The sequence below is a fragment of the Osmerus eperlanus genome, chromosome 17 (assembly GCF_963692335.1).
Source record: "Osmerus eperlanus chromosome 17, fOsmEpe2.1, whole genome shotgun sequence".
NCBI classification, from domain to species: domain Eukaryota; kingdom Metazoa; phylum Chordata; class Actinopteri; order Osmeriformes; family Osmeridae; genus Osmerus; species Osmerus eperlanus.
The window spans coordinates 1,742,066-1,764,755 of record NC_085034.1 but is presented as its reverse complement, the minus strand read 5'-3'; the positions used below and the strand labels follow the sequence as shown (position 1 = coordinate 1,764,755).

The following is a 22,690-nucleotide window of genomic DNA, read 5'->3' as shown; positions in this document are numbered from 1 at the left end:
CCATGCTATATTCACCACAAACACAATGTAGAAATTAATACTTAGAAAAAACTTATCAGACGAATACCCCACACCTCATTGATATTGAGAATATGTAAATACATTTGCTAAACGTTTGCTGTTAAACAGCTGGGTTGTCCTGAATAGGAAAAGATTCCTTCCTCCAGTCTTAACATTGTTCACATAATTATTGATTTATGGAACAGCATGGTCCTCTTCGTTCAATTAGATTGAAAACAATCTCGCAAACTGCAACATAACATCAAGTCAAAATCTATTCTTCCTTTCCGTGCTGGTTAGTCATTTTTGGTCGTTTATATTTTTAATTTACACAATAAAACTAACGAGTCGATGAGCTGTGTTGAGCGCACAAACAGCATCTGTTCAGAAGGAGTTGATGAAGTTCAGGTAGGAGTTGAGGAATCCGGTGGGGTCCTCGAGCTGCGGGTAGTGGCTGATGTGTTCGTCCAGAACCAACACAGTCGACCTGCGGACCAGCTTCCTGCAAAAGACGGCAAATACACACCCGTCAGAGCCTTGCATCACCGCTCGCATTAGAATAGAAGCTATAGCCTACAATACAACAGCTTGCACTGACTGAGGCTGGTTTAAAAAGACCATGTGATTATTGTAACAACTTTAATATGTGTTTTGGGGTAAATGACCAAAGGGGTTAGCATGTGTTTCTTGGATGAAATGACCAAAGGGGTTAGCATGTGTTTCTTGGATGAAATGACCAAAGGGGTTAGCATGTGTGTTTTGGGGTAAATGACCAAAGGGGTTAGCGTGTGTGTTTTGGGGTAAATGACCAAAGGGTGTTTTGGATGAAATGACCAAAGGGGTTAGCATGTGTGTTTTGGGGTAAATGACCAAAGGGGTTAGCGTGTGTGTTTTGGGGTAAATGACCAAAGGGGTTAGCGTGTGTGTTTTGGGGTAAATGACCAAAGGGTGTTTTGGATGAAATGACCAAAGGGGTTAGCGTGTGTGTTTTGGGGTAAATGACCAAAGGGGTTAGCGTGTGTGTTTTGGGGTAAATGACCAAAGGGTGTTTTGGATGAAATGACCAAAGGGGTTAGCATGTGTGTTTTGGGGTAAATGACCAAAGGGGTTAGCATGTGTTTCTTGGATGAAATGACCAAAGGGTGTTTTGGATGAAATGACCAAAGGGGTTAGCATGTGTGTTTTGGGGTAAATGACCAAAGGGGTTAGCATGTGTGTTTTGGGGTAAATGACCAAAGGGTGTTTTGGATGAAATGACCAAAGGGGTTAGCATGTGTGTTTTGGGGTAAATGACCAAAGGGGTTAGCATGTGTTTCTGGGATGAAATGACCAAAGGGGTTAGCATGTGTTTCTTGGATGAAATGACCAAAGGGTGTTTTGGATGAAATGACCAAAGGGGTTAGCATGTGTGTTTTGGGGTAAATGACCAAAGGGGTTAGCATGCGTTTCTTGGATGAAATGACCAAAGGGTGTTTTGGATGAAATGACCAAAGGGGTTAGCATGTGTGTTTTGGGGTAAATGACCAAAGGGGTTAGCATGTGTGTTTTGGGGTAAATGACCAAAGGGGTTAGCATGTGTGTTTTGGGGTAAATGACCAAAGGGTTTAGCATGTGTGTTTTGGATGAAATGACCAAAGGGCTTAGCATGTGTGTTTTGGGGTAAATGACCAAAGGGTTTAGCATGTGTGTTTTGGATGAAATGACCAAAGGGGTTAGCATGTGTGTTTCGGGGTAAATGACCAAAGGGGTTAGCATGTGTGTTTTGCCTGACGTTGGTTTCAATCCATTTCTCACAGGTTAAACAGGATAAGACGATCCAGGGAAGACTTACTGGTAATGGATGATAAACTGTGGATGGGGGTTGACTGGGTCAAGGGGTCCGTAGATCATGTGTACTGATGAACAAAGGAGAGGATTACTGTAGCTACACATGGAGGAATGCGGGGAAAGGGGACTAGAACACCTTCAGCCAGTTTATCACATTTCGTTCTGATCAATAAGACTATATGTAGCTAGCATTACAAACCCTTTTAGGCATTTACCTAATCCAACAAATTCTTAATTCAACTTTAGTACTTGAGGATTTTTAAGGGCGTTTGAGGCCTGGAGTATTAGCCTATCGTTAATGCTAAGAAGCTTATTCTCAGTGATCGTGGCGTCGAGGCTAGTACTCACGGGGGATGCTGGTGGAGGAGAGGGCTTCAACCCATCTGTCTCTGTGTTTCACCCGCTGGTTGATAAACTGCAGAATGCTGTGGAGAGAGACAGGGGTAAAGAATGTATATTTAAGCAATAAGCCGAGATGGGAAGTAACGAAGAGAACCAATACTTTGTTACTGTAACTCTTCCTCATAGCATTTAAAGCTAAAGACACAGAAATGGCACGTTGTAAGGAAAGCTCATGTGGGACTGCTCGTAGTGGCTGTAATTCTGCACCAAGGCTGAATTTCGGAAAAGAGACTTCAGATACAGTATAAGGGGACCACTAAGGCCTATATAAAAGCATCCAAAAACAGCATGTCATGGGACCTTTAAAGATTAGTGTCTCTACTTCTACTTGAGAGAAGGATGTGTGTACTTTATGATTGAATAAGTTATTTGGCTCCGCCAACACAAAATAGTTTGGCAAATCCGGTGGACTGTTGCCAAGAAACACAAATGTTTTTCTACCTAATCCTGCTAGCTACTTAGATAACAGTTGTTAATGTGAGCAGTGTGAGGCAAGCACAGTCTCAGGTGATGTTATTGTCAAATACCAGCACCCATAAGAGTCCACTTGTCCATTCAAATGAGACTACTTGTTTGCAACTAACTGTTGTATGAATATACGTCCATATCATCACATTCCAAATCTCTTTTATTGTTACAGAGTGGTCAAAAAGATAGCCATTCTTCCCCATTCCCTGGTTAGTAACCCACAGTACACACCTGTCCATGACCAGGTTGCCATCGTTGTAGCGAACACCTGTCCACATGTCCCAGTACTCGGCATCTGAGGGCTGGGTGTACGGGCCGAACACCTCTGCGATTCTACCAGATAGAGACAGCAGGACGTCACATGACATGGGTCATGGGACATGGAGCAGCTAGCACTGGTCAGCTAACAGGCATGCCATATATACGGCTAACAGAACTACATTCAACAAGCATTATGTATTATTCTTCAAATGTAGTAGTGTAGCAGTAGGGAGTATACACTGGAAGAATCATACTGCTTGTTAAATGTAGTTCTGCCATATGGAAATTGTTCTTGAGGAAATGGTGTCCTCTCTTGGGAGCACAGTCAAGTATAAGATACTGACCCCTTTGAGAAAATCATGTAGTTGGTGAGACGGGTGAGAACTGGGGACAGGAAACTGGAGTCCTTGAGTAGCTGGATGGGGACCAAGATGGCTGCATTACTCTACAGACTGAATGTAGTCTGTCTCACATACACCAACATGAAAGAGACACAACTCTAACCCGTTTCAAACACAACTTTGAGACGTACTACACGTTCCAAAAATGTATTATAGCATAGCTGCACAAAACACAAACTTGATTTTACAGTAAAAAAAAAACGACAGATGAAAATTCCCACCGTTTGTAGCACCCTGGGGTGATGCGTTTCTGGGAACACCCCTGTCGACAGACACGAAACCGTAACTTTGTAAATTTGTTACCTAAATATATATTATTATTATATATTAAAATGAAATCCATACAAAAGTTAAGGTTACAATAGATTTAGCATGAACAACAAGCCATCTTTTTCTTCCTATCATAACTGATCGTAAGAAGACACTTTACCTCCGTTTGATAAACAGAGACTGTTGATGTTGAGGTGTCCCGTCCTGTTGTGGTCGGTCCTACGGGAGACAGGGAGAAGGGAAGAGGAATAGTCACTATGTGCTTAATGTCCAATAAACTCAAAATATGTTGCAAATACCTGGTCAATGGTATTAATGTATTTTTAGTACTGAGTAATCTTAATTTTTATAAGCCATGATGTAACTACAAAATAGCCTAATTTTAAAACAGCCCCGAAGCCTAGTGTCATAATCACACCATGACGACAGAACAGCCACCCCAGTAATAATCAGGTAATCCTGCTCAGATAAATCTCCCAGACTCACAGGAACACAAGGAAATAAACTCTAGAGACTTATAGTCTGATAGTAATGCACTGAGCATGTAGTCAAGGAAGGCAGAGACCCATTCCACCGGTGCACCATCGACAAATACTCCAGTATATCAATGTAGACACACACACACACACACACACACCTGTAGAGCAGCTCCAGGGCAACAGTGTCTCCGTAGTCGTGGGAGAGCAGGTTTAGCTTGTGCTCCGCCAGCCCCAGGTGAGACAGCAGAGCCTCCACCACGCTGGCCTGCTCAAAGATGGAGTACCTGTGGGGTCTCTAGGGGAGCACACACACCCTGATTAGCTCCACCCGCAGGGGAACACACCTCTTCCACATCAATCACATATCTTCCTTGAAAATGCCTGTCCATCTGAAAAGGAGTCAGGTGGCTGAGCGGTTAGGGAATTGGGCTAGTAATCAGAAGGTTGCTGATTCGATTCCCGGCCATGCAAAATGACGTTGTGTCCTTGGGCAAGGCACTTCACCCAACTTGCCTCGGGGGAATGTCCCTATACTTACTGTAAGTCGCTCTGGATAAGAGCGTCTGCTAAATGACTAAATGTAAATGTAAAATGGATTGTCTGGGAGGTTGAGCGTGGTCAGGTGGGCTGAGGGGGGGACTCACCGGTTTGTCACTGAAGCCGAAACCCAGGAAGTCCAGAGCAATGACACGGTTAAATCGTTGATTGAGCGGCTCCCAAATCTGTAAGACATGAAAAAAACACGAAAGGGAAGTTGGAGTCCCGTCACTAATCAGACCCTGGATAAACTCACACTGTCTCTCACACCGCTGACCACCTGTCTAACACGCTGTCCAAACATTCATGTGTCCCCGTGTTTGGAAAAGATTGCAACGTTGCTCACTTCACCTGTGTGGCCACCATGTTTTGGCTCGTCAGTGTATGTTTTTACGGTCGTTTTGAACCGTGCCTAGAAATAGGACTAACTACCCTACTGTATGAGTGTCTGACCTTGTGCCAGTCCAAGCTTGAAGTGGGGAAACCATGGAGCAGGATGGCTACGTCTGAGCTGCCCACAGACCCCTGGGTATCTGTGACAGAAACAGCAGGTGAGGAGGGCTGAGGAGCAGGCCATGGGACACACTGGTGTACATCGTTTTGGTGGATTAAGTATTATGCAACTGATATACATTTAATTAATTGATAAGACATAGGAGGGATTTGAACTTTGATATATTGATTGGGGGTGCACAATTTAAAAAATATATATGTATGATTGAAACATTCAAAACCCTTCCTGAAGTTCAGTCCGGTTATTTGAATGTCCTTTCTTGGGGGCTTTTTAAAAACCACAACTCGCCACATAAAACGTCTTAATATCTATATAGGCATATTCGTTTTTTTTATTATTTGACAGTGCACGGTTGTAACGTATAGCCTAATGATCTTACCTCTGTAGAAGATTCTGTTGCCTCTGAAAGTGAAGTAGGCGCCTGAGGAATGCCACTTCTGAAGCGCGGGGGAGAGTTGAGGAGGAGGGATGTGCAGATAGACTGCGATCAGAGGTATGCAGATCAAGCTGACGTGTAGCCACCATTCCCTCATCTTCAGATCATCTAACAGGGTGTCGCATTCCCAACTCTGGAATACACGGAAGACATGTTGCGTTGAGGTTGAACATGAATACGTCGCACCGTCTCACCGTTGCAAAAAACACACAACAACAATCGATCTGTCACTTAAATCGGTAACCGAATATAAATATCACAGTGGTTCAGAAACCCTTTGCTCTTCTGTGACAAAATGATAACATGACAAGCAAATAGTTTTTAACAACGCTTTTTAAGCAAACGTTATATGTGTCAAAATCATTTATTCTTACGCTGTTTCTAATACTCACGACAGAATCCGAGACAGCGGCAGAGTCTTGCCGGACGTCCGCAGCACCGTTCGGCGTGTCATTCCTATACGCTTTGTGCGTCCCTGTCATTGTGTACGTTTTCGAACCTTCACCCTGTGCAATGCATTATTGTTTTTCACCGTGGCCTTTATATGTCAAGTGTGGTTTGCAGAACTGTGGTGGCAGGGAGGTGCAATTAGGCAGACGGCTGGACGACTCTAGTCTCTATGGGAGCCATCTGTCGGTGAGGAGGTCCATGCGCTTCTGTCAGCATACTTAAACGATTTCAAACTTCCACCTGTTGGAGAATTCCTCCGAATTTCCACTCACATTTCAACGCCTACTGTTCGCCAACTGATGACAGAAAAATGCACACTCTCTGTCTCTCTTTCACACTCACACTCACAGTATGTTAGATTTAAATGTGAACGCAGTAATGGACACATTTAGAAGCATGATAATCTTTAGGCTTGCACGTGCTACACACAGGCCAAACACAGGCTGTAACGAGAAAGAACAAACTGCCACTTCGTTTTGTGGAGCACCACTTTTTCTACTTGAAACTTGTTTTAGCCTTGTTCGGTTTTGTCCAAACATATTTTATGCAATACGCATAGTTTATTCCCTACAGGGCACCGAAGCCTCCAGTCTCATTTAACTCCTGATAATCTACGTGTATGCGGGTCAAATGCCCAATCATGAATTAAGTCATAATTAGTTAACCCTTCATGCGTGCATTACCAAGCCCAAACACCAGTAGGCAGTGTTGCTCCAGTATTGGATGGCTACGCAATCATCTTTCGAGGCGAGTACTGGATTTATCTGGTTTAAGGCTAAATCAAAACATATAAAAAGGCAAATACAAACGGTTTACAATAAATAAACAGCACGGCCCTGTGTGTAGGCTAAATATTCATTTTTTATTTTTAAAAACCATACACATTACTCGACAAGTTTCAAATGTAAATCCAATCACGATAACTATTTAAATTGCTCAAGATAAAGACATTAAGTACTTTTTATTTCCAAATGTAAAAAAAAAAAAAAGAAAAAAAATCCATTAAACAGATGGATAAACATTCATTCCCGTTACAGGAAGAAGCTACAGAATGAACTTCTTATATAAATTCTTTATTTCTTTCCATTTCTCTCATTTTTTGTTTTGCAATCTCAAGCTGCTTTTTTTAAATCTGTAAAACACAAGGAAAAACAACGTATTCCTCTAAATATTACTGTGATTGAACCAACTACAGAACCTGTCCCTTTATTTCAGTTCCCATCTTTAGGCCAACTCCTCACTTTAGTGCAGATGAGATCGCTATTCAGGTTGTCAGAATTTGCTCCCTACACAAATCCTTTGGTAGACAAGCTAATTCCCAACATAAAGAGAGTTTGTTTTCTGACCCCAGGCCCGTACAAAAAGCCCCCTTTCTCTTTCAAACCATTCGCCACCCTGAGAAAAATATTCCTGTCAGAACAAATCACACCCCTTTTAAATCATCCCCTACAGAAACGTTCCTCTAAATTTGTGTCAAATCCCCAAAATTCCGGTACTAGGTTTTTTTCTTCTTCATAAAAATACAAAAAGTTACAATTTGTTATGGTTTGTCTGTATCAAAATCTTCTTAAGGGACGAGTTAGGAAATAAAGTACCCTGTGCAGATACCAATGTATTCCTATTCCTTTTTATTCTTTAAAAATGCATGTGTCAATCCTTAAGTGTTTCCAGTACATCAGGTGTCAAAATCGTCTACAAACAAATCAAATGCAGCAACATCTTATGACTGTAAAAGGAGGAAAAAGTACAAACTTATTTTTTTGGGGTTTTAGATTTTTGAAAGGTCAACAAACCATAACTCTTGAGGGGAAATGTAAGTTTTCTTTAAAAGAAAACTTAAAGAGAGAATTAAATAAAATATGAAAATAATCCACTTGCTTTTTCTGACCAAGACAACATTTTACTACCTAAAGACATACAATTTGAAGTTAAAAGGTTCTTTCTTTAATTTATAGAATCCTTTCAAATTAATTCCTTTTCAAAGCCTGAGTAAACAAATGTTGATATTGTACATTGGCAGGGACTGACGTTTCGCTGAGTGAGGAAAACAGAAGAAAAAAAACAGAAAAGAAAAGAAAATAAGAATAACAGAAATGATTCTCAATGTGATGATCAACTGTCTTCCAAACTCCCTTCATGAACGAAACTCTCCATGTGAAGAATAAAAAAAAAACGAAATCCAAAACACTCCTTTACTCTTTGAATGGATGAAACGTGAAACACAACTTCACAAGCTTCCCAATGTGACAAAACGGAACTTTGAACTGCTAAAGCAAAGTTGTAAATATTTATAGAAAGGTGAATTAACAGACATCCAGTTCTTTTAACCTCTGCTCTATCCTGTTGGAACACCCGCCCCACATGGGTTCGTTGCTATAGAAGCCTTAGTGTTTATCTGTTTGGCTAGAAGGTTCTATCTACAAATATGTAACAAATAAAACTTGCAGGCAAAAATAGTTCAGTTTCAATAGAAACACCCTTTTTCCTGAAAATACAGCAGTAACTGAAACAGTCCTCCCATTCCATTCTGACTCCGCCTACGTTTCTCTGCATCACACACCAGGAAGCTCTTTTGCCAACAAACAGAAAAAAAGTATCTACAAACTTTGTAAACACACCTGCTTTTTCCAAAAACATAAATAATTCAAAATATTAACAGCCAATGAGAGCAGAAGTTTCTGAATGAACAAGGGCCAATGAGATAAATATACAACACCATTCAGATAAAGAGAAGCTCAAAAGGTCATAAGGTTAAAATTCATACAGCTGATCTTCAAGCCACAAGAAGGATCATCCCCTTCTCATTAAAATAACATAATAATAATAATACAAAAACAAACAAAAAAACAGGTCACTTTCAATCCTAGTTTATAATCAGCCCTCTTTCGCAGAGAAAACGCCTGATGGAGGAGGGAGTGGAGGCAGAGGCCTCTTGTGATGCGAAGGAGGATTTAAGAAGAAGAGAAAAAAAGAAAAAAAGACCCGAACCAAACCTTACATTCTCACGAATGTTTGCTTTCGTTTTCGTCCTGCACAAGCTAAGCTCACCGAAGACTCTGAGCTCTCCTCCCGTCCGTCTCTCTTCTCCTCCCCTCCGTCTCACCTCCCTCCCAGGATCTCCGAGGCGAGCTCCGGGTGGGGGAGGGAGAATGGCTGAGTGGGGCTGGTCGGGGTGCTGATGGCTGGACGAGAGGGCAGGATCAGAGTGCCGTCTCCAGGCTGTGTATGGGGCTCTCGGGGGCGGAGGGCATCTCCGACTTCCCCGCGTCCGGGACGAGGTGGTTGCCGCTCTCCACGGCGTTATTGTTCTGGTTGGGCGAGGCGGGCGTGGCGGGCGCGGGGGCCGTGGCGGGCGAGGCGGGCTCCCCGTCAGGGGTGGGTGACTGCGGGGGAGGCGGGGTGGGCGCGGCGTTGCGCGGGGAGGCGGAGTTGCGCTTGGTGGGGGCGTCGTCCTCGGCGTCGGTGTCGTCGATGAGGGGGATGTGGGGCTCGGAGTCCTCGATCCGGAACTCCGGGTGGGTCATGAAGTTGTGGATGGAGCTACGAGACTCAGGCTTCTCCAGCCCCTCGTAGGGGGACAACGTGCTACGGAATGCATTCACCACCCGGATCTGTGGGAGGGAGGGGGGAGGCGAGGGGGGGGGGGGGGGGGAATCAAGTCAGTTTCCATGTCACAACGCTTGATGACACTCTCACTGTTTTTGTTTTAGCTGTAAAGGACATGGGCAAGATTGGGGCTGGATTTCAATGGGTCAATATGGTGAGTTTAGTTTAGGGGGGGGGGGGAGGGAGGGGGTAAAAGAACACCAAAATAAACTATAGGATTTTGGGGAAGAATGTTCCTTTAAAGAAAAGCGTGCAGGTGTGCAGTGATGACTAGTAGCATCCTGCTTGTGTTCTGGGGTGACTAGCAGTGGTAGTAGGAGGAGTCAACATTAATCCTTGTGTTACAGGGTCCTGCCCTGACTGAGACGGAGCGCTCTTGACACACCTGGCAGCACACCTGAGGTACAGGTGAGCTGCCTCTAACCAGCAGCTCTCAAACGTCAGAGGGCACACCATTTAAAAACAAATGCAAGGGGGCGATAGTAGTAAGATGGTAGTCCTACAGTTGTAAAATCCTGAGGTTGTCCAATTACTCAAAATGCAAGATAGAGAGACAGAGACAGGTAGAGAGAGGGACAGAGAGTGAGGTAGAGAGAGAGAGAGACAGAGACAGGTAGAGAGAGGGACAGAGAGTGAGGTAGAGAGAGAGAGAGACAGAGACAGGTAGAGAGAGGGACAGAGACGGGTAGAAAGAGAGAGAAAGAGGTTGAGAGAGAGACAGAGCGACACAAGGGACGATGTTCTGGACAAGAACATGGTCCAGGGTGGGACAGAGGCTGGACAGGGAGGGTTAAACTTGATCGCCATGCTCAGGCGGGAGGGGGGGTCAGTTACTGATTATGTTGTGGACAAAAAACATCAAACTGCGGCAGCCAAGCATATCTAAAGCTTTAGATGGGTAAGAAACAGCACCAGAGAACTACACAGTCACAACTAAGCACTTAGACCCATGCAGAGCAGAGCTACCTTGTGTTTCAATAGTAGTAAACCTTTGAGTATAGCCCATGACACATTTCACAGAATCTACAGGAGGAATATGTTGGAGTCAGTGTTGTCACAGTATGTTGCTTCTGTTTGTCATATTGGCAACAGTAGATGCAGTTCTAGCTACAAAACAAACTTTCGTTCAAAATACATGAAAGGTTTTTCCGTAACAGATTGATTAAAGTTCAAACTTCTCGTGTTCGCACACAGCTACATACCTAGAGAGAGGGTGTAGTTTAATTAAGACAGATCAAAATGACTGACAAAAATGAATTAAAACTTGGAAGCTTAACAATTGCCTTGCGTTAGTGACATCATCATTACATTAAGCTGTCCAATAATCTGGATCTTTCCAACTCTAGATGAATCTTCAGCAGTGACAGCTGGCCCTGTCGACCTAGAAGAGAACATCTTCAGATCAAAACCCAACCCCCTGGCTCCTCCTGCAAAGCAAAAGTGAAGAACTCCAGCAGGGGGGGCCCTCAGGACGCCCCCAGGACGCCCCCAGGACGCCCCCTCAGGACACCCCCCAGGACGCCCTCAGGACGCCCCCAGGACGCCCCCAGGACGCCCCCTCAGGACACCCCCCAGGACGCCCCCAGGACGCCCCCTCAGGACACCCCCCAGGACGCCCCCAGGACGCCCCCAGGACGCCCCCAGGACGCCCCCAGGACGCCCCCAGGACGCCCCCTCAGGACACCCCCCAGGACGCCCCCAGGACGCCCCCAGGACGCCCCCAGGACGCCCCCAGGACGCCCCCTCAGGACACCCCCCAGGACGCCCCCAGGACGCCCCCAGGACGCCCCTCAGGACGCCCCCAGGACGCCCCCAGGACGCCCCCAGGACGCCCCCCAGGACGCCCCCAGGACGCCCCCAGGACGCCCCCAGGACGCCCCCAGGACGCCCCCTCAGGACGCCCCCAGGACGCCCCCCAGGACGCCCCCAGGACGCCCCCAGGACGCCCCCCAGGACGCCCCCCAGGACGCCCCCAGGACGCCCCCTCAGGACACCCCCCAGGACGCCCCCAGGACGCCCCTCAGGACGCCCCCAGGACGCCCCCAGGACGCCCCCAGGACGCCCCCAGGACGCCCCCAGGACGCCCCCAGGACGCCCCCAGGACGCCCCCAGGACGCCCCCAGGACGGCAGGGCTGTCTTGCTGTACCCAACCGACGCTTATCCCACAGGAGACTCCAGACATCCATACTGACTCCATGTGTGTGGGCCCAGCTGCAGGGCAAACCACAGCAACACCCTTGGCAGCCCTGGAAACACCTTGACACACAACTAACATGGCTGCTAAAAGGGTAGGCATGGTAATGACAATACACTGTCAGCATCATCAGCCGATGATGCCATGGTGCTCTGGAGAAAGCGCTCCCTGAGACATGGTGCTCTGGAGAAAGCGCTCCCTGAGTCATGGTGCTCTGGAGAAAGCGCTCCCTGAGTCATGGTGCTCTGGAGAAAGCGCTCCCTGAGTCTTGGCACTCTGGAGAAAGCGCTCCCTGGTTTGATGGCTTATAGGAATTGGTCTCGAAACAGAATTAGCAACTGAATCATTTCCTTCTTTTAAAAATGACTGTTGTTGTTTTTTGGGGGTACAGTGACCATGGGCATATACTCAAAACATTTACCCGGCTAGGGAGGAGAGCGGGACAGAGCCACAAGTACTAAGCTAGGACCAGGGCCCTGAAGCTAGCTGCAGACAGACCACACATGGATATAATCACACTTATCTTTACCAGCCATCCCCACCACCCCCACCCACCACCCCCACACAACACCCACTCCTTAATCAGAGACCAAGCGGAAGCAGAACAGAAAACATGACAAACTTCAGACCAAGTGGCCTGGTTACAAATACATAGATAGTTACGCATGTAATGTGATGTGCTTTTGCGATTTGTATTTTTGTTTTCTTTTGCATTGTTTTTTTTTTTTTTTTTTCTCAAGAAAAAGGGGACATTAGGAGAAGAATGAGATCATCAACGTTAGGCGAGAACAGTGGAAAAGGAAGGTGTTAGGAGAGAGAGAGAGAGGCATGCACTAAAGGAGGAACACACACTCACACCCCACATCGGCAGAAGCGGTGTTGCCGGCAGAGGAAGTAGTGGTAGAAAAGACTACATGTGAAGGGCTAGAAACATTGGTTACATCGTGCTGCTGCTGACTGGCGCTGGAGGGCTGACGCCTCACAGCCCCCTGAAAGGAAGTTCCACTCTGGAACGCACTCACTACATCCATCTGCAAGGAACCAGACAGCATGACAGCAAAGACCCAGAAAACACAGCCAGAGGGGAAAAGAGAACAGAGGCAGAAATAAAGAAAAGGCACCAAATATTATACAAATTTCACTCGGATTGAGTGGGGGGGGGGGGGGGGGGTAAGGGAGGGGGGGAGGTAAGGGAGGGGGGGAAAGGGGGTAAGGGAGGGGGGGGGAGGTAAGGGAGGGGGGGAGAGGGGGTAAGGGAGGGGGGGGGGAGGTAAGGGAGGGGGGGAGAGGGGGAGGTAAGGGGGTAGGGGGGGGGTAAGGGAGGGGGTTTCAGATATAAGAAGCAGTTTCAAAGAGGAGAGTTTAAGGAGGAAAGAAGGCACTGATCTGAGAGAGTTTCACCCTGAGTTACAACCTGATTGTGACTGTTCTCTCCTCACAGGCTCATTCCACGTCCTGGAGACTCACCAACCCTCTCACCATGTTCACCGGAGTTACAACTGCTCAAGCAAACCACCATCATAATCTGAGAGAGGGCACTTTTGTCGTTTGCTTGCGTTCACCTGAGACGTCAGTGGAAACACTTGGCTTCAGGTCAGACTCAGGTACCGTACCTGGTAGCTTCAAAGCAAACAGAAATACCGAACCAGAGAGGTTTTTCCTGAAGGCACAAGCCGTTCTTACAGCGCTTGGAGGTCAAACAGAGGCCGTTCTTACAGCGCTTGGAGGTCAAACAGAGGCCGTTCTTACAGCGCTTGGAGGTCAAACAGAGGCCTTGGGGCTGAGAGAGAAGAGGTGGGAACGAGAGAGGTATATGGCTTTTGTTTCCCTTGCTGGTGGTTGAGGAGGGGGTGCGGGGTGACGGGGAGGGAGGGCAGCGTCAGGAGACCCTACCTGAGTCTGGATGCGGTTGAGGCCTCTGAACCAGAGGATCTGTCCTCGACGCAGCTCCCGCTCTGCGTGGTCGATCTCCTCCATCTCCTCCATGTCCTCCAGCTCCTCGTCCGGGATCTCCTCCTTCTGGGTGCCGTGACCTGCCGTCTTCAGGAACTTCAGCCGGCTGGTCGGTACGGACGAGATCAGCTGGGGGGAGGAGGAGAGGAAGGTAGAGAGGAGAGGAAGGAGGAGGAGAGGAAGGAGGACAGGAAGGAGGAGAGGAAGGAGGAGAGGAAGGAGGAGGGGAAGGTAGAGAGGAGAGGAAGGAGGAGGAGAGGAAGGTAGAGAGGAAGGAGGAGGAGAGGAAGGAGGACAGGAAGGAGGAGAGGAAGGAGGAGGAGAGGAAGGAGGAGGGGAAGGTAGAGAGGAGAGGAAGGAGGAGGAGAGGAAGGTAGAGAGGAAGGAGGAGGAGAGGAAGGAGGACAGGAAGGAGGAGAGGAAGGAGGGAGAGGAGGAAGATGGGTACAGGGGGGAGGAAAGGAGAGGTAAGGCAGAGGAAGGGTGGAGGGAGAGGAGGGGTTAAGGGTGATGAGGGAAAGGAGGAGATGAGGGGTGGAGGAAGATGAGGAAGGGAAGGAGAGGAAGGGTGGAGGGAGGAGGTTAAGGACCAGCGATCTGCGTATTTCCCCTCAGGGATCAGTCAAGTTGTTTCTTTCATGGTTTCTTTCTGTCATGTCCTACACTGGACTTAAGAACTGAATTCATGAGTAAAATCTCAGCCTTGCTCCAGTGACTTACAGCCCTGTGTGCTACAGGTGCACAACAGAGCTCTCAGACACCTGGGCATCAAAACGCAGCAACTCTCTCTCGCTAAATAACAGGTGAAAAACGCCCAGAGGAATGTCACACTTGCACACATGTATACATGACAGAACCATGGCAACAACACTACTTCATGTGGCCACATGGGGGCAGTGTGGTACAGCAGTTAGGCTGGTCCCCCTCAGACAGGTGAGGGAGAAATAGGGGTGGCTCTGGAGGAGGGCAGGGCCCCCATGACAACAAGCTTGGACCCCCTTGTGGCCCCCCTAAATGTAAAGTCTGAATGCTTATAAACATGCTATTTCTTCTGTTAATGCCTGCAACACAGTGAAGAAAGCTATATGACAACATCCTGTTTAGTGTAACTGGCCCCTCTAACAGTCCAGCCAGCCCCAGCGGGGCCCCCAGGTGAGGTCCAGGTGAGCGTGGTCGTACCTGACCCCACAGCAGGCAGCCGAAGCCCAGGAACACACACCAGAGCCACTGGTCGATGGACAGCCCCACGCAGCTGAACGGCTTGCCTCCAAACTGCACAATGACGATCTGAGCAGAGCAGGGAGACAGGAGGCGTTAGAGAGCACGCAGAGAGGCAGGAGGCAGAGAGGCAGGGAGACAGGAGGCAGGGAGACAGGAGGCAGGGAGACAGGAGGCAGGGAGACAGGAGGCAGAGAGACAGGACGCAGGGAGACAGGAAGGCGTTAGATAGCACACAGAGAGGCAAGAGGCATGGAGACAGGAGGCAGGGAGACAGGAGGCATTAGAGTGCACGCAGAGAGGCAGGGATACAGGAGGCAGGGAGACAGGAGGCAGGCAGACAGGAGGCATTAGAGTGCACGCAGAGAGGCAGGGAGACAGGAGGCAGGCAGACAGGAGGCAGGGAGACAGGAGGCAGGGAGACAGGACGCAGGGAGACAGGACGCAGGGAGACAGGGAGACAGGAGGCAGGGAGACAGGGAGGCAGGAGGCAGGGAGACAGGAGGCAGGGAGACAGGAGGCAGGGAGACAAGAGGCAGGGAGACAAGAGGCAGGGAGACAAGAGGCAGGGAGGCAAGGGAGACAGGACGCAGGGAGACAGGGAGACAGGGAGACAGGGAGGCAGGGAGACAGGGAAACAGGGAGACAGGGAAACAGGAGGCAGGGAGACAGGAGGCAGGGAAACAGGGAGACAGGAGGCAGGGAGACAGGAGGCAGGGAGACAGGAGGCAGGGAAACAGGAGGCAGGGAAACAGGAGGCAGGGAGACAGGAAGACAGGAGGCAGGGAAACAGGAGGCAGGGAGACAGGAAGCAGGGAGACCACACACACACATCATGCTTCCTGACAGAGCTGCTTCCTGGTTCAGATCCATACATCACAGCACACATGATAGGTCTGAGGAGTTTTGGTAGTTTGATCTTTAAGGTCTGTCTCTTTTTTAGGTGGGTGGGTGGGGGGAATAAAAATGGGTGTTTTTTAATCCGCCTTTCAGTCACGACACAACTTAAGTGGTGACAAATGATGTTACGAATTACTAACACACATCCTGTCTAGTGGGAAAGCCTCCAGCTACACGTCCTCTCTGTGGGCCCACCTGGATGATGAAGGTGCCGAACACGATGGAGCAGAAGATGAGGTTGTTGAAGATGCCGTCGAACACGTTCCTCTCCCCGTGGATCTTGCGGGCGTTGATCTCGTTGAAGAGCTGCATCATGACGAAGGTGTTGAACACGATGGTGTAGTGCTCAGAGGGAGGGGCGTGCAGGGGCGTGTTCCTGCCACTGTCTATGTCGAAGATCTTCTCACCTGGGGGGGGAGCCGGAGACAGGAAACATGTGAGTCTGGGGGTGGGGGGCAGGGGCTGGGGGGGCAGGGGCTGGGGGGGCAGAGGCTGGGGGGGCAGAGGCTAGGGGGGGCAGAGGCTGGGGGGGCAGGGGCTGGGGGGGCAGAGGCTAGGGGGGGCAGAGGCTGGGGGGGCAGAGGCTGGGGGGGCAGAGGCTAGGGGGGCAGAGGCTGGGGGGGCAGGGGCTGGGGGGGCAGGGGCTGGGGGGGCAGAGGCTGGGGGGGCAGGGGCTGGGGGGGCAGGGGCTGGGGCTGCATTGCCCACTCTAAGGGACAGGCTTACCCACGAACAGCAGTGTGAAGATGATGGTGAGCTGGTAGACACCGTGGCCCAGGATGTTCTTCATCATGGTGCGGGAGATGAGCGGCTTGTTGCGGCCGTAGGGCTTCCTCAGGAGCAGAGACTCGGTGGGGGGCTCGGTGGCCAGGGCCAGGGAGGCAAACGTGTCCATGATCAGGTTCACCCACAGCATCTGCACCGCCTTCAGAGGAGAGTCCTGCAGGGGGGGAGAGAGAGGTAGAGAGAGAGGGGTAGAGAGAGAGGGGTAGAGAGAGGGGTAGAGAGAGAGGGTAGAGAGAGAGGGGTAGAGAGAGAGGGGTAGAGAGAGGGGTAGAGAGAGAGGGTAGAGAGAGAGGGGGGTAGAGAGAGAGGGGTAGAGAGAGGGGTAGAGAGAGAGGGGTAGAGAGAGGAGGGGGGTAGAGAGAGGAGGGGGGAGAGAGAGGGGTAGAGAGAGGAGGGGGGTAGAGAGAGGAGGGGGGAGAGAGGGGTAGAGAGGAGGGGGGAGAGAGAGGGGTAGAGAGAGAGGGGGGAGAGAGAGGTAGAGAGAGGGGTAGAGAGAGAGGGGGGAGAGACAGGGGTAGAGAGAGAGGGGAGAGAGAGGTAGAGAGAGGGGTAGAGAGAGAGGGGGGAGAGACAGGGGTAGAGAGAGGGGAGAGAGAGGTAAAGAGAGAGGGGTAGAGAGAGAGGGGGGGAGAGAGAGGTAGAGAGAGAGGGGTAGAGAGAGAGAGGGGTAGAGAGAGAGAGGGGTAGAGAGAGAGGGAAAGAGACAGAAAGAGAGGAAGAAAGGCAGAGGACAGAAAGGTGGGCAGGAAGGAGAGGAACACAGCATTACTCTCTGTGCTCAGACTCCCTCCTCTCCTGAACACACTGGAAACACGACTGTGAACGACTGCTGTCAACAGGCCAGCTATGATGACGGCACCCATCCATAATCAAGCCTTCATCAGCCATTATGCCATAATTACAACAGTGTTCAATATGTAATCAGACAGAGAGCACCGTGCAGAGATGGGCTTCAAATAGCTGTTTGTTCCCAGGCTGTGGAGCCCTATTAGCAATCGCTTCTTGCCTGGCTGCGCCATCATTTTGTGGCGTCTCGATGCGGCAGGGTCATGGGGGGAGGGGGGGGCTCTGCCTCTGGGCAGTTGAGAGTTTAGACTGTACAATAGCATGGAATCACCTTATTGAATTATTTGGCGTTATTCCCTTCTAACAGCAACACGTTCCCCCAGAACTAGCAGGGTTCAGCACACAGCCCAGTACCTTGCTGTCTGGAGTATAGACTGAACACAGCCCAGTACCTTGCTGTCTGGAGTATAGACTGAACACAGCCCAGTGTGTGTGTTACCTGAGTGATACAGGCTCCAGTGAAGGCCACTATAACAGCTACTATGTTGACGGTGAGCTGGAACTGCAGGAACTTGGAGATGCTGTCGTACACGTTCCTCCCCACATCACAGCCTTCACGATGCTGGAGAAGTTGTCGTCTGTCAGGATGATGTCTGAGGCCTCCTTAGCCACGTCCGTGCCTGCGATACCCTGCGGGAACACACCAACCAACCCTCAGATCCTGCTGCTGGCCTGATGCCCAGTCTAACATCCCAGCTGTCCGGCTGTCTGAGATGAGTTAACTCAAGGTTTACTAAACACCGTTCAACCAGGAACTTCCTCCCATAGGGTGAATAAAGTCAATTTTTTCTGTAAAATTACATTTCTTAGCTGTTTAGTGACCAGTTTTCTATCTTTTTAATCCAGAACAAGTCACAATAGTGGATGTCAATATATAACCAACAGGACCCCACAGTGGCGTTTGCGAACTTTGTTTTGCTAAAGGTGGATAACCCCACCACCCTGACCCCACCACCCTGACCCCACCATCCTGACCCCACCACCCTGACCGCACCACCCTGACCGCACCACCCTGACCCCACCACCCTGACCGCACCACCCTGACCGCACCACCCTGACCCCACCACCCTGACCGCACCACCCTGACCGCACCACCCTGACCCCACCACCCTGACCGCACCACCCTGACCCCACCACCCTGACCGCACCACCCTGACCCCACCACCCTGACCGCACCACCCTGACCCCACCACCCTGACCGCACCACCCTGACCCCACCACCCTGACCCCACCACCCTGACCCCACCACCCTGACCCCACCACCCTGACCCCACCACCCTGACCCCACCACCCTGACCCCACCACCCTGACCCCACCATCCTGACCCCACCACCCTGACCCCACCACCCTGACCGCACCACCCTGACCCCACCACCCTGACCCCACCACCCTGACCCCACCACCCTGACCCCACCACCCTGACCCCACCACCCTGACCGCACCACCCTGACCCCACCACCCTGACCCCACCACCCTGACCCCGCCAGCAGAGCGTGAGCTCACCATGGCGAAGCCCACGTCGGCCTTCTTCAGGGCGGGGCCGTCGTTAGTGCCGTCGCCCGTCACCGCCACCACCTGTCTCTGCTCCAGCACGGTGCTGTCGATGATGCCTGGAGGGGGGGCACACACACCCAGCCTTAGCTACACCCTCCCAGGACCAGGTCCACAGAAAGAGTCCTTCCACCCTGGGGAGCTGGGGGTTACCTTTCACTAGCGTGTGTTTGTCTGTGGGGGATGAGCGGGCCAGCACGCGCAGCTTGGGCCAGATCTTATCGATGCGCTCCTGCTCGATCTGGGGAGACAGTGTCGTACATGAGAGGGCCGTCAGAGGAGGAATGGGGGTGTGACCAGGTGTGACCAGGTGTGATCTAGGTGTGATCCTGGTGTGACCTGGTCTGATCTAGGTGTGATCCAGGTGTGACCAGGTGTGACCAGGTGTGACCTGGTGTGATCTAGGTGTGATCCAGGTGTGATCCAGGTGTGATCCAGGTGTGACCCGGTGTGACCTACCTCTCCCTTCTCATTGCGTATCCGTCTGTTGAACTCCTTGCCCTCCATACACAGGAAGTCGTCACCGGGCAGCAGGATGCCACACTTGGAGGCGATGGCGCGGGCCGTGTTGATGTTGTCGCCCGTCACCATGCGCACGGTGATGCCCGCTCGCTGGCACTTCTTGATGGCGTCTGGTACCTGGGGGGAGGGGGGGAGAGAGATAGAGATAGACAGTGAGAGAGAGAGAGATAGAGATAGACAGTGAGAAAGAGAGAGATAAAGATGTAAAAGAAAACATTAAAACCTCAATACCCAACCCAGCACCAGACCAGACCACCTGCTCCTCCTCAGCTCCCTGAGAGGAGAGAGAGGAGGGGGAGCAGGAGAGAGAGGAGGGGGAGGAGAGAGAGAGGAGGGGGAGGAGAGAGAGAGGAGGGGGAGGAGAGAGAGAGGAGGGGGAGGAGAGAGAGAGAGGAGGGGGAGGAGAGAGAGAGAGAGGAGGGGAGGAGCAGAGAGAGAGGAGGGGGAGGAGAGAGAGAGGAGGGGGAGGAGAGAGAGAGGAGGGGGAGGAGAGAGAGAGAGGAGGGGGAGGAGAGAGAGAGAGAGGAGGGGGAGCAGGAGAGAGAGAGGAGGGGGAGCAGGAGAGAGAGAGAGGAGGGGGAGGAGAGAGAGAGAGGAGGGGGAGGAGAGAGAGAGAGGAGGGGGAGGAGAGAGAGAGAGAGGAGGGGGAGGAGAGAGAGAGAGGAGGGGGAGGAGAGAGAGAGAGGAGGATGAGGAGAGAGGAGGGGGAGGAGAGAGAGAGAGAGAGGAGGGGGAGGAGAGAGAGAGAGGAGGGGGAGGAGAGAGAGAGAGGAGGGGGAGGAGAGAGAGAGAGAGAGGAGGGGGAGGAGAGAGAGAGAGAGGAGGGGGAGGAGAGAGAGAGAGGAGGGGGAGGAGAGAGAGAGAGAGGAGGGGGAGGAGAGAGAGAGGAGGGGGAGGAGAGAGAGAGGGGGGGAGGAGAGAGAGAGAGGAGGGGGAGGAGAGAGAGAGAGAGGAGGGGAGGAGAGAGAGAGGAGGGGGAGGAGAGAGAGAGAGGAGGGGGAGGAGAGAGAGAGAGAGAGAGAGAGGAGGGGGAGGAGAGAGAGGGGGGGGGTTGTGCTCCCACTGACCTCAGGTCGGACCGGGTCCTCGATGCCCACCACGCAGAGGCAGGTGAGGCAGGACAGGATGTGGTTCTCGTTGTCCCAGTCGGGCTCTGCCTCGGAGGCAGGGAAGTCCCGGTATGCCAGGCAGATGGTCCGCAGGCCCTCGGACGCCATGGGCTCGATCACCTTGGTCACCATGTCGTCACGGTCACGCGGCCGGAACACCTTGGCCTCGCCGCTGGCCGTCATGATCTTGGAGCACCTTGAGGAGGGGGGGGGGGGGAGGGAGGGAGGGGAGGGGGGGGGGGGGGGAGGAGGGAGGGGAGGGGGGGGGGGTGGGGGTGGACAGGCAGAAAAGGGGGAAGGGAAAAAAGGGGGAGGTGATGATTGGAGGGGGAGATTAAACGTGTGAAAACAAAGGCCACAGCTCTGAGGTCTAATTCTAAGAGGGTATCGAGGAGGCGAGCTTGGCTAAGAGGCTTACAGTCACCACCAGCTCATTCCTCCAGGCCAGCTTCTAAGACATGAAGTTAAGGGGTTTGGTAGGATGCAGTTGAACTACTTAGTGCCTAAGCTGTTACATGGATGTGTACACACACACACACACACACACACACACACACACACGCTTCCTTTAAGACCTGGCCATGGAAGCCTGTTTAAAGGCTTTAACAGCTAACAATACTCAGAAGTTAGATTTTCGTCTCCTGCTGCTGTTGTGTCCTGGTATCCACATGTCATTTCTACTGTCCTCCATAATGCAAGACTGGCAAAGTCATCTACAGTACCGTGACTACGCTCCAAATATCAAATATTCAACAGCAGCTGTTAGCAGCGCTGAGCGCAGATGTTAAATTCAGCGTCTGACGGCTCGTAAGCTTGGATCCAGATCTCCCTCCGGGAGGAGTAACACTCCAGACACACACAGCTAGATCAAACTCACTTCTTCAGCAGGATCTCAGACGCTCCTTTGCTGAACATCCGGAAGCTTCCGTCTGCGTTCTTCAGCACCGTGCTCATGGACTTCCTGACGGAGTTGAAGGTGTAGACCTTGTACAGCTTCTCCTCTGGGATCTCGTTGCGGATGGCCTGGTAGTCACGCTTCAGGTCTTTGGCGAAGCCCAGCAAGGCACATTCAGTTTTGTTACCAACCTGACGGGGCAAACCCCCCTCCTTCTCTGGGGACTGGAGAGGGAGGGAGGGAGAGAGGGAGGGAGGGAGGAGAGAGGGAGGTTAGGGAGGGAAAGGAAGACCAAATTGTTACACCATGTGTAAGGAAACAGTTTTAGGCCACTTTAAACTTGTTACATTTCTCATTCCCTTGACATTCAAAATAAAAATCGTGCTTCCCAGATTCTCTCAGCCTTGGGGCATTGTGTACCCTTACCAGGGTCTGAAAAGTCTGATGAGAAGGTCAAGTTCATCCTAAACGTCACACAGCTGGGGGCCACAATCTTCCTGAGCCCCGGGCCAGAAGCTAACAGCTCCAGGCCAAGTCTAAACACCCCCGCCCCCCACCCCCTCCCCAACCGTCCTGAACTACACCCGCCCAGTCCAGTCTTACCATGATCTTGGTGGTATAGGCACAGTTCACCCCTATCCCCACGATCAGGAGGTCTAGGATGCTGGCATTGACCAGATCGGGCTCCGGAACCTTCCGGTAGTGTTTGTCCCCCAGGAAGGCCTGCACCACGGTCATGCGGTTCATGGTCAGAGTTCCGGTTTTGTCGGAGCAGATGGCGGTAGCGTTGCCCATGGTTTCACAGGCGTCCAGGTGTCTCACCAGGTTGTTGTCCTTCATCATTTTCTACGAGGAGAGGAGGGGAGGGGAGAGGAGGGGAGGAGGAGAGGGGAGAGAGAGGACAGAGGAGAATATTACAAGCGTGAAGTCTCTCTGAACTGACCTGCTAATAGACTAGGACTGCTGAACTATTCCTGTGTTCCAGCTTCTTCTCAGTGCTCATATGAAGTCCTAATAGTAAGTGAGTGATGTGATCATGGACACTGCAGGTCGAGGACTTGGTT

The 22,690-nt window shown here is 50.9% G+C and overlaps 3 protein-coding genes across 3 annotated transcripts in view; 1 reads left to right on the top strand and 2 right to left on the bottom strand.

Moving 5' to 3' along the window:
- Positions 1 to 237: 237 nt before the first annotated feature.
- On the bottom strand, positions 238 to 6,164 carry mest (mesoderm specific transcript). The gene is made up of 12 exons (XM_062482818.1): positions 5,988 to 6,164; positions 5,539 to 5,728; positions 5,099 to 5,178; positions 4,753 to 4,830; positions 4,267 to 4,403; positions 3,790 to 3,848; positions 3,581 to 3,621; positions 3,303 to 3,373; positions 2,929 to 3,030; positions 2,176 to 2,252; positions 1,832 to 1,895; positions 238 to 502 (listed from the first exon to the last, which is right to left on the bottom strand). Exons 1-12 carry the CDS (start codon positions 6,075 to 6,077, stop codon positions 385 to 387), a joined length of 1,107 nt encoding a protein of 368 aa, XP_062338802.1. The 5' UTR covers positions 6,078 to 6,164; the 3' UTR covers positions 238 to 384.
- A 721-nt stretch (positions 6,165 to 6,885) lies between these two features.
- On the bottom strand, positions 6,886 to 22,469 carry atp2b1a (ATPase plasma membrane Ca2+ transporting 1a). The gene is given in 14 exon segments (XM_062482793.1): positions 6,886 to 9,656; positions 12,788 to 12,877; positions 13,740 to 13,928; positions 14,979 to 15,086; positions 16,113 to 16,324; positions 16,644 to 16,857; positions 17,989 to 18,086; positions 18,089 to 18,179; positions 19,053 to 19,159; positions 19,254 to 19,341; positions 19,560 to 19,739; positions 20,690 to 20,927; positions 21,609 to 21,850; positions 22,230 to 22,469. Coding segments are annotated over 14 exon segments (2,508 nt in total). The 3' UTR covers positions 6,886 to 9,245.
- The window catches only part of LOC134037496 (troponin I, slow skeletal muscle-like), a 47,902-nt gene continuing 47,142 nt past the window's right edge, over positions 21,931 to 22,690 (top strand). Inside the window, exon 1 of the mRNA XM_062482796.1 lies at positions 21,931 to 21,934. The gene's annotated coding sequence lies outside the window, so the exon portion shown is untranslated. The remainder of the gene's footprint in view (positions 21,935 to 22,690) is intronic.